This window comes from Cebus imitator, unplaced genomic scaffold (assembly GCF_001604975.1).
Source record: "Cebus imitator isolate Cc_AM_T3 unplaced genomic scaffold, Cebus_imitator-1.0 Scaffold18, whole genome shotgun sequence".
NCBI lineage: Eukaryota > Metazoa > Chordata > Mammalia > Primates > Cebidae > Cebus > Cebus imitator.
Genome location: NW_016107333.1, coordinates 10,000,657 through 10,013,630, shown reverse-complemented (window position 1 = coordinate 10,013,630; position 12,974 = coordinate 10,000,657). Strand labels below are relative to the sequence as shown.

General features: G+C 49.1%; 1 protein-coding gene across 7 annotated transcripts in view; it reads right to left on the bottom strand.

The window, feature by feature from the left end:
- The window catches only part of BCL2L1 (BCL2 like 1), a 60,647-nt gene extending 55,281 nt beyond the window's left edge, over positions 1-5,366 (bottom strand). Inside the window, exons 1-2 of one of the 7 annotated variants that reach the window (XM_017514908.1) lie at positions 5,107-5,366; positions 3,020-3,691 (exon numbers count right to left, since the gene is read on the bottom strand). In XM_017514908.1, coding sequence (XP_017370397.1) covers positions 3,020-3,583 — 564 coding nt within the window. In that variant the 5' untranslated portion in view covers positions 3,584-3,691; positions 5,107-5,366. Of the gene's footprint in view, positions 1-3,019; positions 3,710-3,981; positions 4,835-5,106 lie in introns of those variants that run through there. The other 6 variants (XM_017514882.2, XM_017514890.2, XM_017514918.2 and 3 more) reach the window with 6 other exon arrangements.
- Between the last annotated feature and the right edge of the window lie 7,608 nt (positions 5,367-12,974).

Here is a 12,974-nt window from a genome sequence, read left to right as displayed (position 1 = left end):
TGCCACTGCACTCTAGCCTGGTGACTGAGAGACTCCGTCTCAAAAAAAAAAAAAAAAAAAAAAAATTAATAAACATCTCACCCTGGGCAAAACCCTGATGCCCACATGAAACCTGCCATGTCTGAGTATTACCAGTTCCAAAATCTGAGGCTACCAATATGCCTCTGGGAACCAGCTACTGCCAACTATCCTTCCCATGGCTACCTGAACAAAGCCAGTTATCAGTCCAGAGTGAGCACCTTCACAGGCATGGTTTGCTTGGCCCAACAGCATCTCTGGCTTTCTGGGCCAGTCTGTCAGGGTTAGGTTATTACTCCCTGGACAACCTGATAGGATGAAAAGTGTTTAGGCTTTAGAGTTACGCCAACCTCAGTGTAAATTCTTATTCGGACACTTAACTGGCTGAGGGATACCTGGGGACAGTCACTTAGCCACAAAAAGCTTCACGTGTAAACTGGGAATAAACTCATCTACCTTGGAAGATTACTTTGGAATGTATGAAACAGCATGCCATTTCCATGTTGTACCATGTGTGGCTTATGGACAGCAGCTAGTACACTGTCAGCTTCACAATAGATGCTCAATAAATATTGGTTGCATAAGTAGAGGACCTAACACAGTGTCTAGTACTTAACAGGTACTCAAGAAAGGCTAATTTCCTTCCCCTTTCCTGTAGGGAGGCTAAATTTAGAACATAGCCCTGAGTAGAACAGCCCATAACTCCTACCCTCAAGGATCTCCCAACCACAGCCTCCAAGATAGTTACGAGATGCCACCACAGTAGCCAGTCGGTGTACAGTTCAGAACAGGATAGTACCTGAGAGGAAGGGGGCAGGTACCTTCTACCCAGGCTCAAAGGATCCTGACTCAAACGATCTTTTCTCCCTGGCCTCAGGGAGAGAATGTATGCTCAGAAATGGTTCTGACATAACTGGCTCTTCCACACACAACCCCTCTGTTCACCAAGAGGAAGTGACATGTGGTATGTTGTCCAACGGGCTCTGATAATTCTTAAGCAAAGAGATGGAAGATGGAATTTAAATCCAATGACGATCTAATGAACTTGCCCAGAGCTGCTGTGTCTAAGATCTCCTTCACATGCACCACTGGGCAGCTGGCAATTCTCTGGTAGGGGTAGCCCTCTGCAAAGGCTGGCTGGCAGACCAGGCATCTCTCCAAGACTGCCTTTTGTTTACAGCTGGCAACACCCACCTGGTATTAGGACCACTGGCCAAAGACAATAGTCAGGCAAAGTGGGCAAGTGGCCTCAGTCCCTACTTGGAGATGCCTCAGAGGGTGTGTGTGTGCAGTACTGGAATCCTGTCCGTCCTGTAATCAGCTGAACAAATATTTGCCCCAAAAGAGAATCAAAGCAGGAGGGAATAGGAGAGGTCACTGAACAAACCAACAGGAACTATTTAATCATTTATCCCCCCCAGGGAGTTCATTTACAGAAAGGCTTTCAAGTCTAGTCAGCCTTAGCTCAAGAGAGCCCACCACCTTTACCTCCCCTGACCCCACCCCAGTTATCTAACCTCTATTGACTTGACCTCCTTGCCTTTTACAAGAGCTGGCACAGGAGAAGAGATAAAGAAGTTGCAAAGAAATGGGAAATGAGAGAGGGGGTGGGGTTCTAGGGCCAACCAGGAGGTCTCTCCTTAGTGGTAAAGTGAAGTTCCTGCCACGCCCTAGGCCCAGCCTATGGACAGTTGCATTCTTGACATTCCTGAGTCTGTGGTGCATGGCCCCTTCCACCTCAGCTCCTTCAATGGATGACTTATTTTCTACAGCTTGTTGCTTTTCTGCATGTTCTGAGAGGACAGACTACCTCTCATAAACCCTGCACTCCCCTAGGTAGGGAGATAAGCAAGGGAACAGGACTGAGTTCACTGAAGAGCAAAAACTGCCCATAGTGACCACTGGTAAAGACGCTTTCACCACCCTCATCCTGGCTCAGTGATGGGCAAGAGAATTCTCCCTCCCTGGAAAAGGAATTTGGCTGGTGTCGGTCACCGTGCTCACATTATCACCAAGATTTACAAGACTCTCTAAGGCAAGGAGGGCTTGCTACATTTTTTAGTGGAAGAAACTATGCCTCAAGAAAGTAACCCAGCCTTTCCAAGGTCACACAGCTGGTTACACGACAGGGCTAGGACTTATACTGGCATCTGAAGTCTGTAACCAAATCTCAAATGTCCCACAGAGCCCCAAAGACTGGGTTCTTGCTTTGCCAGCAAACAGTGCTTGAAGAGGCCCCCAGGGCCCTGGCCGGAAAGTAACAGGGAGAGCAGCTGGGGCTCCCCAACCGACCCCAGGCAGTGAAGTGCAAAGTCCCCGGGCTTAATGTGTGACACAGCAAGTGCTCCACAAACAAGGCAACGAAGCAGAAAGTCACACACTTTGGGGGAAATGAACTTAGGGGGCGCAGTGCAAACACAATCTGCACAGCCTACACTGCCCTAAAATCTGACAATTCTCACCCATTCAACCCAGTGGGAACTCCTGCCTGGCCATGCCCTAGTCTGAGAGGAGAGTGCCACACATGCAAACTTTGAAATAAAGGGAACTTGATTTGGGGGAGAGAAGCCCAGGATAGGACTGAGACGTCTCACGGGGAACAGATGGAGAGGTCTGTGGGCCACTGATGCTCATCATCTTCTCCACGCATTATACTCATCACCCCTTTGTGTGTGAACCACTGTATAAGGTAAGGGAAACACTGAACTAACCTCCTAGTCTCACAGGTTAGGGACTTAATGAACACATAAGCTATAGTTTTCTTTGCTGAGAAACTGGAACACAAGTATGGAAGAGCGGAGTCATGGGGGTGACCAGAGTGAAAGCTGCCTGATCTTTGAAGCACAGGGTCATTTTGTGAAATAAGACCAGTCAGGTCTCCTCAACTATCAACATCTCCAACAATCACCCAACACAACAGAAAGAGATACAGAAGAAGGGCTGTTGGGGATCTCTGACCAGAGGCCAAAGGAAAAGGACACACAAGGGGCTTGGTTCTTACCCAGCCGCCGTTCTCCTGGATCCAAGGCTCTAGGTGGTCATTCAGGTAAGTGGCCATCCAAGCTGCGATCCGACTCACCAATACCTGCATCTCCTTGTCTACGCTTTCCACGCACAGTGCCCCGCCGAAGGAGAAAAAGGCCACAATGCGACCCCAGTTTACCCCATCCCGGAAGAGTTCGTTCACTACTTGTTCAAAGCTTTGATATGCTGTCCCGGGGGTGATGTGGAGCTGGGATGTCAGGTCACTAAATGCCCGCCGGTACCGCAGTTCAAACTCGTCGCCCGCCTCCCTCAGTGCTTGCTTTACTGCTGCCATGGGGATCACCTCCCGGGCATCCAAACTGCTGCTGTGGCCCGTGGCTCCATTCACCGCGGGGCTGTCCGCCAGGTGCCAGGATGGGTTGCCATTGATGGCACTGGGGGTCTCCATCTCCGAATCAGTCCCTTCTGGGGCCTCAGTCCTGTTCTCTTCCACATCACTAAACTGACTCCAGCTGTATCCTTTCTGGGAAAGCTTGTAGGAGAGAAAGTCAACCACCAGCTCCCGGTTGCTCTGAGACATTTTTATAATAGGGATGGGCTCAACCAGTCCATTGTCCAAAACACCTGCTCACTGGGTCTGGTCTCTGGTTAGTGATTCTCTTCTAAGATCCAAAGCCAAGATAAGATTCTGAAGAGAGAGAAAGAGCTTCAGGAAAAAAAAAAAAAAATTAATATGCATGCCATTTACCCTAAACATCCCATTCTCCCTCCAGCAACCAAAACTGGTTTCTTTGTGGCTCTTAGGAAGTCTAGGTTCCAAGATAACTTCAATTAAGTCAAATCGAAAACACCAACAGTGGGCTCTGAACCTCCCACCAGCTTTTTCTACCCCAGCCACCCCTTTTTCTCCGAAATGCCTTCTTCGGAAAGTCATCCCTGGGCAGTCCCCCCCGACTCCCCTTCCCCCGCACCACCTACATTCAAATCTGCCTTTAGCAAAGGCAGGCAGGTGCAGCCCCCGGAAGATCTTTTGTATCACAGGTCGGGAGAGGAGGTGGCGGCCGGGATGCCGGTAACTCAGCCGGCCTCGCGGCGGCTGGCAAAAAACCCACCTCCGGCTACAGGGATCATGCGACCCGCAGGCTGGGAGCCCAGAAGGCGACACAGGAATTGCGAAGCTCAGGAACCAGCCCCCTCGCTTGCTTCCTCCTCCATCGCCGGGATCGAGGGCGGCCGCTCTGCAGCCGCGGCCTCCTGCCACCCGGGAGCCCAGCCCCCTCGCTCTTGCACGCCCCTTGGCTCTCCGCCTCCTACTGGGAGCCAGGAGAACTCTCCCGGAGGTGGCTGGTAGAATTTAGCTAGGTTTTCTTTTTTTTTTCTTTCCTTTTTCTATTTAAGCACCAGCCCAGGGTGAGGTGGAGACGTCCGAAACCCCGAAGGGACTTCTCAATGGGGTTCAAGGTTTCGATGAGGGACGCAGGGACGGGGAAACTGCCTCGGATCTGCGATCTGACTTCGGGAAGGCCACCCCCAGGCGTGTCCGGGAGGTTGAAGGCCGGAGACCCCCGACAAATGCCGCTGGTTTTCTTTGAATTCCCCAAAGGCCCTGAACGTGGCGGTGGGGGATTGCCGGGTCCTCCATTCCCCGCACGGACACAATGGCTGCCGGCGCCCTGCACAAAGACGGGGTGAGGATGAGGCGCTGGGCCTCTTCTCGGGTCAGAAAGAGGGGTCGAGGCCTGCTCGACGGCCCCCACAGCTGAGACCACGTTTTCCTGGGGACAGGCCCAAAGTGGCTTCCTAGCGCCCCCGGGAGGGCTCCGGGGCCGGGGGCTGCACCTCTCCGGAGCCCAGGGTGGGCGGGCTGCGGCCTCGCGGCTTCTCGCGCTCTCTAGGCCTGGTACCCGCCGAGCCACCGCCCCGTTGCTAGGCAACCGCCCTCCCCCGGGGGCGCCCCCTAGACCTTTCTGGGAGGAGGGGTCTCACCCCCGGCGGCCCGCCCCAGTGCAGCCAATCAGCGAACCCAGCCGGCACGGAAGCGAAACGGCGAAGGCTCCCATTGGGCGCAGCGGCTGTCACGCACAGGGGAGGCGGCGCTCTCACCTGCGAGCCCCGCGAGCCGTGGGGGACCGCATACCCCTTCGTCGGCCTGGTAGCTTCCAGACGCTAGAGCTCTTCGCGGCCGAGTTCCGCGCCGCGGACCCGGGCCGGCCTACCTGGCTGCCGGCCTACCTGTCTGACTGCTCGCGCCGTCTCTCCCGAACAAGCCGGCCTCAGTTTCCCCTGAAGAGACAGGGGAACTTGCAAGCTCAGTCACTTCCGGTGCCGCGGCAACGCGCGCGAGCCCGAGACGCAAAGGGAGTGCGCGCCTAAAGTGACTGGCATCAGGACCGGGGAGAGATCGCCCCCTTGCGGTAGATCCAAGGAATCGAGAGACGCAAAGAATCATTTATAACCAGATTTTCATTTGTTCATTCATTCAGTTAGTCATCAGTCAATCAGCCTATTTCATCTGTCCGTCGGTTTATATATAGAAAAAGCATCGCTTTGTGGTTAAGCACTTTGTCTGGGTTCTAACTCTGCTAGTTAGGTAAGTTTCTCAATTGCTCTGTGCTTCAATGTCCTCAACTGTAAAATGGGTAATAGTACCAACCTCTCTCGTTGAGCTATTATGATGATTAAAATAGTTGCTAATTGTAAAGTCTATAGGACAGGCCGGACGCGGTGGCTCACACCTGTAATCCTAGCACTTTGGGAAGCCGAGGCAGGCGAATCACCTGAGGTCAGGAGTTCAAGACCTGCCTGGCCAACATGGTGAAACCCCAACTCTACTAAACTCCATCTCTACTAAAAATAATTAGCCTAGAATAGTGGTGAATGCTTGTAATCCCAGCTACTCAGGAGGCTGAGGCAGGAGAATTGCTTGAACCCCGGGAGGCAGAGGTTGCAGAGTGGAGATCGTGCTACTGCACTCCAGCCTGGGTGACAGAGTGAGACTCCGTCTGAAAATAAAAAAGTCCATAGGACAGTGTATGGCCTGTAGAATAGGCTGCATAAATTCATTCAACATATGTTTAAGTTGCTGAAGATAAGAGGAACAACATGGTCCCTGTTTTCATGGAGATTTGTGCCCTAGAGTTGGAGAGAGATAGTAAACTAAGCAAATACTACCTCGGTAACACAGTGAGACCCCATCTCTAAAAAAAAAAAAAAAAAATGTAGCCAGGCATGGTGGTGTGTGCTGGTGGTCCCAACTATTGGGGTGGCTGAGGTAGGAGGATCACTAGAGCCTGAGAAGTCAAGGCTACAGTGAGCAGTAGAGGCTGCAGTAAGCAATGATCGCCCTGTCTCAAAACACACAAACACACACACGGTAATTTTCTTTTCTTTTTTTTTTTTTTTGAAATGGAGTCTGGCTCTCTGGCTCTGTTGCCCAGGCTGGAGTGCAGTGGCACAATCTCGGCTAACCACAACCTCTGCCTCCCTGGTTCAATTGATTCTCCTGCCTCAGCCTCCTGAGTAATTGGGATTACAGCCACCCACCACCACATCCAGTTAATTTTTGTATTTTTAGTAGAGACGGGGTTTCACCACGTTGGTCAGGCTGGCCTCGAACTCCAGACCTCAGTTGATCTGCTCGCCTCGGCCTCCCAAAGCGCTAAGATTACAGGCATGAGCCACTGTGCCCGACTCCACACAAGGTAATTTTGAATAGTGACTAGTGCCACGAAGAACGTAAAACAGGAGTCTGGGTGCAGTGGTGTGATCTCAGGTCACAGCAACCTCGACCTCCCCATCCCAGGTGATTCTCCCATGTCAGCCTCCCCAATAGTTGTTAATACAGGCTTGTACCTCCACACTCAGCTAATTTTTTTATTTTTTGTAGAGACTGGAGTTTCACCATGTTGCCCAGGCTGGTCTCAAACTCCTGGGCTCAAGTGATCCACCTGCGTCAGCCTCCCAGCGTGCTGGGATTACTGGCGTGAAGCACCACACCTGGCCCTGATTTACATTTTTGAACCTGTGGTGTCACAATTATTTCAATGTGAGAAGTATCATTATGGAAGCCTCCGTGTGTTTTGTGAGCCCAGCAGAGGGCAGATAAAGTGTCCACAGATAGGGGCTTTACTGAACTGGCCCTGAAAAGAAGGATAGAATTTTGCCGAGGAGAGAAAGGATATAGGAGCATTTTAAGCAGAAGATATTGCTTGAGTGAGGGCCTGGCAGCCCAGTGTGAGAGCCCGTGGTGTCCTGGAAATAAATTGGGCTGGCTGCGGGAAGTGGTGGAGAGGAGATGGAATGTAAATGTGGATCGATGCGAGCAGCACATCAAACAGGCACCAGAGGAGCCAGCGAGGCTTTTTTAAACCAGAAAGAACATGAAGAATTTTATATTTTTGACAGATGGATATAGTATTTTGGGAAACAAATTTTGAAAGTCTTGAAAATGGCTCTCAAATGATCTTTGACTGGAATCTAATTTAAAGAAAATAAGTTAGGGCCAGTTGCGGTGGATCACGCCTGTAATCCCAGCACTTTGGGAGGCTGAGGCGGGTGGATCACCTGAGGTCAGGACTTTGAGACCAGCCTGGCCAACATGGAGAAACCCTGTCTCTATTAAAAAAACTTGCATGTTCTTCACATGTACCCCAAAACCTAAAATGCAATAAAATAAATAAAAAAAAAAAAAAAAAAAAAAAAGAAAAGAAAAGAAGTTATATTTAAATCTAAAGAAAATAAGTTTTTTTATGCTTCTCTGTACTGTTTACACATGACTTTGTATTTTTTTTTTGTCTTTTGAGACAGTCTCGCTTCGCCAACCAGGCTGGAGTGCAATGGCTGGATTCTGGCTCACTGCATCCTCCACCTCCTGGGCTCAAGCGATTCCCCTGCCTCAGACTCCCGAGTGGCGAATGCCACCACGCCCAGCTAATTTTTTTGTATTTTGTATTTTAGTAGAGATGGGATTTCATCACGTTGGCCAGGCTGGTCTCAACCTTCTGACCTCATGATCCGCCTGCCTAGGCCTCACAAAGTGCTGGAATTACAGGTGTGAGCCACTGCACCAGGCCTTTCTTTCTTTCTTTTCTTGTTTTTTTTTTTTTTCCTTTTCGAGATGGAATCTCAGCCTGTCACCCACACTGGAGTGCAGTGTCATGATCTGAGCTCACTGCAACCTCTGCCTCCCGGATTCAAGCGACTCTCCCACCTCAATCTACTGAGTTGCTAGGGACTACAGGTGTGTACCACCGCGTCTGGCTAATTTTTCTTTTTTTTGTTTTTGTTTTGTTTTGTAGAGAGGAGGTCTCATTATGTTACCCAGGCTGGTATTGAACTCCTGGGCTCAAGCATCTTTCTGCCTCGGACTCCTAAAATGTTGGAATTACAGGTGTGAGCCACTACTCCTGGTCTGTTTCTGAGATTCTTTTTTTTTTTTTTTTTCTGAGACAGGGTCCTAATGTTGCCCAGGCTGGAGTGCAGTGGCACGATCAGCCTTGACTTCCTGGGGCCAAGCAGTCCTCCCACCTCGGCCTCTCTATTAGCTGGGACCACAGGTGTGTGCCATTAGGCCCACCTAATTTTTGTATTTTTTTTAGACAGGGTTTCGCCATGTTGGCCAGGCTGGTCTTGAACTCCTGACCTCAGGAGATCTGCCCACCTCAGCCTCCCAAAGTGCTGAGATTACAGGTGTAAGCCACCATACCTGGCCTGCTTTTTAAATGAGAAATTTGAAAAACATATGAACACACACAGACATATATATAAAAATGTGTGTGTGGATAGGTATAGATATGAGGTATCTGTACTTGCATTAAAAAGTGTTTGAGGGCCGGGCACGGTGGCTCAAGCCTGTAATCCCAGCACTTTGGGAGGCCGAGGCGGGTGGATCACAAGGTCAAGAAATCGAGACCATCCTGGTCAACATGGTGAAACCCCGTCTCTACTAAAACTACAAAAAATTAGCTGGGCATGGTGGCGCGTGTCTGTAGTCCCAGCTACTCAGGAGGCTGAGGCAGGAGAATTGCCTGAACCCAGGAGGCGGAGGTTGTGGTGAGCCGAGATCGCGCCATTGCACTCCAGCCTGGGTAACAAGAGCAAAACTCCATCTCAAAAAAAAAAAAAAAAAAAAAAAAAAGTTTTTGAATCCCTCTTTCTTTTTTTTTTTTTTTTGAGACAGAGTCTCATTCTGTCACCAGGCGCCAGGCTGGAGTACAGTGGCACTATCTCAGCTCACTTCAACCTCCGCCTCCTGGATTCAAGAAATTCTCCTGCCTTAGCCTCCCAAGTAGCTGAGACTACAGGCATGTGCCACCATGCCCAGCTAATTTTTGTATTTTTTAGTAGAGACAGGGTTTCACCATGTTGGCCAGGATGGTCTCGATCTCTTGACCTTGTGATCTGCCTGCCTGGGCCTCCAAAAGTGCTGGGATTACAGGTATGAGCCACCGTGCCCAGCCTTTTGTTGTTGTTGTTGTTGATGTTTATATTTTATTTTTATTTATTGATTGTTTTGAGACGGGGTTTCACCATGTTGGCCAGGTTGGTTTCGAACTGCTGACCTCAGGTGATCCGCCCACCTTGGCCTCCCAAAGTGCTGGGATTACAAGCGTGAGCCACCGCTCTCTGCCCCTTTTTTTGTTTTTTAAGTGAGACAGGGACTCCCTCTGTTGCCCAGGCCGGAATGTGGTGGCGCAATCATATTTCACTGCAGCCTCAAACTCCCAGGCTCAAGCCATCCTTCCACTTCAGCCTTCTGAGTTGCTGGGACTGCAGGTGTGCAACACCACACTTGGCTATTTAAAAAAAATTTTTTTTATAGAAATGGGGCCTCACTATGCTGCCCAGGCTGGTCTCAAAGTGCTACCACCAATCTTACATGTGCTTATTGAAAATAATCCCTTGTGGCCAGATGTGGTGGCTCTCACCTGTAATCCCACCACTTTGGGAGGCCGAGGCGGTTGGATCACTTGACGCAGGGGTTTGAGACCAGCCTGACCAACATGGTGAAACCCCGTCTCTACTAAAAATACAAAAAAAAAAAAAAAAATTAGCTGGGGATGGTGGCATATGCCTGTGATCCCAGCTACTTGGGAGGCTGATGCAGGAGAATCGCATCAACCTAGGAGGCAGAGGTTGCACTGAGCCAAGATTGTGCCATTGTGCTCCAGTTTGGGCAACTCTGTTTCAAAAAAAAAAAAAGAATATAATCCCTTGCATTAACAGTCACTCCCATTCCGCCTCAACCCTATGGCCCAGCCCCTGGTAACCACTAGTCTACTTTCTATCTCCACACATTTGCCTATTCTGAAATTTCATGTGAATTAAATAGTACATTATTGTTCCTTTTGACTGTAGCTTCTTTAACATAATGTTTCAGATTCATCTCTGTTGTAGCACATATCAGTACTTCACTCCTTCTACTAAAGAATACTCCTCCACTGTATGAATATACCATTTTATTTATCCATTCATCAGTTGGTGGACATTTGGGTTGTTTCTTATAGTCTATTGTTTTTAATATGTGTGCTAAGGTCTTCGTAATCCTCCCCCAACATGAATCCCACATCAGCTATAAAGGAAGAGACCAAGAAACACTCAAATCTCCCTTACTTGTGTAGGGAAGTTTAGACTTCTCCTCTGGAGGTTTGATATGAAAAGTTTATTGCAATGAACTGGTAATAGACAGATTAATAGGAGAAAAAGCATGCTAATTTGTTAATGTGAACATTTTCAGGAGAGCTATACAAACTATCAGACTCAAAGAAAGGCTGGATGGTTGAAATTTAAATATCCTCAATATGGAGAGGGAAGTGGGGGTGTAGGCAATTTTAGAGAAAGAGTAACTTATATTTAGGGGTAATTAATAAGCCTGAAGAATAGACAATAGCCTGGGAAAAAGTTCCTCTGGACTCTGGGCAGGTGGCAACAAGTTATGGGAAAGTAAGGGGCGGAACTGCGTTACAAACAAAGGTTGTCTTATTATGCAGATAAAGTCTCTCAGTTAAAAAAAAAAAAATTTAGGCCAGGTGTGATGGCTCATGCCTGTAATCCCAGCACTTTGGGAGGCAAAGGTGGGCAGATCACCTGAGGTCAGAAGTTCGAGACCAGCCTGGACAACATGGTGAAACCCTGTCTCTACTAAAAATACAAAAATTAGCCGGGTGTGGTGGCAGGCGCCTGTAGTTCCAGCTACTCAGGAGGTTGAGGCAGGAGAATTGCTTGAACCTGGGAGACGGAGGTTGCAGTGAGCCAAGATTGCACCATTGCACTCCAGCCTGGGGACATAGCAAGACTCTGCCTAAAAAAAAAAAAAAAAAAGTTTTGGAACAGCCTCTGGAAGAATAGGTAATGGCCTGTCTGGGTGTGGTGGTTACTTTTAATCTCCTCTCCAGAGACTAATCTTCCTTGGTTGTTTGATGAGATTCCTAGGGAGAGAGTTTAAGACAATTGCATTTAACACAATTGGAAGAACTTCCCTCAGTCATTGGAAGAACCTCCCTTTTGACAGCTGTCACCAATGATTTTGAGTCTCGCTCCGTCACCCAAGCTAGAGTGCAGTGGTGCAATCTCGGCTCACTGTAACATCCGTCTCCCAGGTTCAAGCAATTCTCCTGCCACAGCCTCTCGAGTAGCCGGGACTACAGGTGCATGCCACCACACCTGGCTAATTTTTTGTATTTTAGTAGAGACAAGTTTTCACCGTGTTGCCCAGGCTGGTCTCAAACTCCTGAACTGAGGCAATCCGCCCACCTTGACCTCCCAAAGTGCTGGGATTACAGGCGTGAGCCACCTCGCCCAGCCTAAGGCTGGTTTTTTCTTTCTCTCTCACTATTTATTATTTTTTGAGACAGGGTCTCATTCTCTCACCCAGGATGGAGTACAGTGGCATAATCACAGCACACTAAACCACAACCTCCTGGGCTCAAGCAATCCTCTTGTCGCAGCCTCTAGAGTAGGCAGGACTACAGGAGTGTGCCACCTACCACACCCAGCTAATCTGTCACTTTTTAAAAACAGAGTTTGAGGCTAGGCACGGTGGCTCACGCCTGTAATCCCAGCACTTTGGGAGTCCGAGGTGGGCGGATCACGAGGTCAAGAGGTCGAAACCATCCTGGCCAACATAGTGAAACCCTGTCTCTCCTAAAAAATACAAAAATTAGCTGGGCGTGGTGGCGTGCGCCTGTAGTCCCAGCTACTAGGGAGGCTGAGGCAGGAGAATTGCTTGAACCCAGGAGGTGGAGATTGTAGTGAGCCGAGATTGTGCCACTGTACTCCAGCCTGGCGCCTGGCGACAGAGCAAGACTCTGTCTCAAAAAAAAAAAACAAAAAAACAGAGTTTAAAAAGCTTAAGTAACTTTCTTTTTTTCTTCTTTTTTTTTTGAGACGGAGTTTCACTCTTGTTACCCAGGCTGGATACCCGCGCCCGGCCTCTTCTTTCTTTCTGTCTTTTTTTTTTTTAAGATGGGGTTTCACCATGTTGGTCAGGCTGGTCTTGAACTTCCAACCTCAGGTATCCGCCAACCTTGGCCTCCAAAGTGCTTGGATAACAGGCATGAGCCACTGCACCCGGCCTGAAAAGCTTAAATAACTTTCTACTTTACTGGCTACTCCTTCTCTTGCCTTTGCAATTTTACTGTTACAAAAAAATAAATTCAAATCACCCAAATAATACACAGCAATTGGCTGGGCAAGGTGACTCTCGCCTGTAATCTCAGCACTTTGGGAGGCCAAGACAGGCGAATCACCTGAGGTCAGGAGTTTGAGACCATCCTGAGCAACATGGAGAAACACCGTTTCTACTAAAAATACAAAATTAGCTGGGCGTGGTGGCGTATGCCTGTAATCCCAGCTACTCGGGAGACTGAGGCAGGTGAATCGCTTGAACCCCGGAGGCGGAGGTTGTGGTGAGCAGAGATTGCGCCATTGTACTCCAGCCTGGGCAACAAGAGCAAAACTCCATCTCAAAAAAA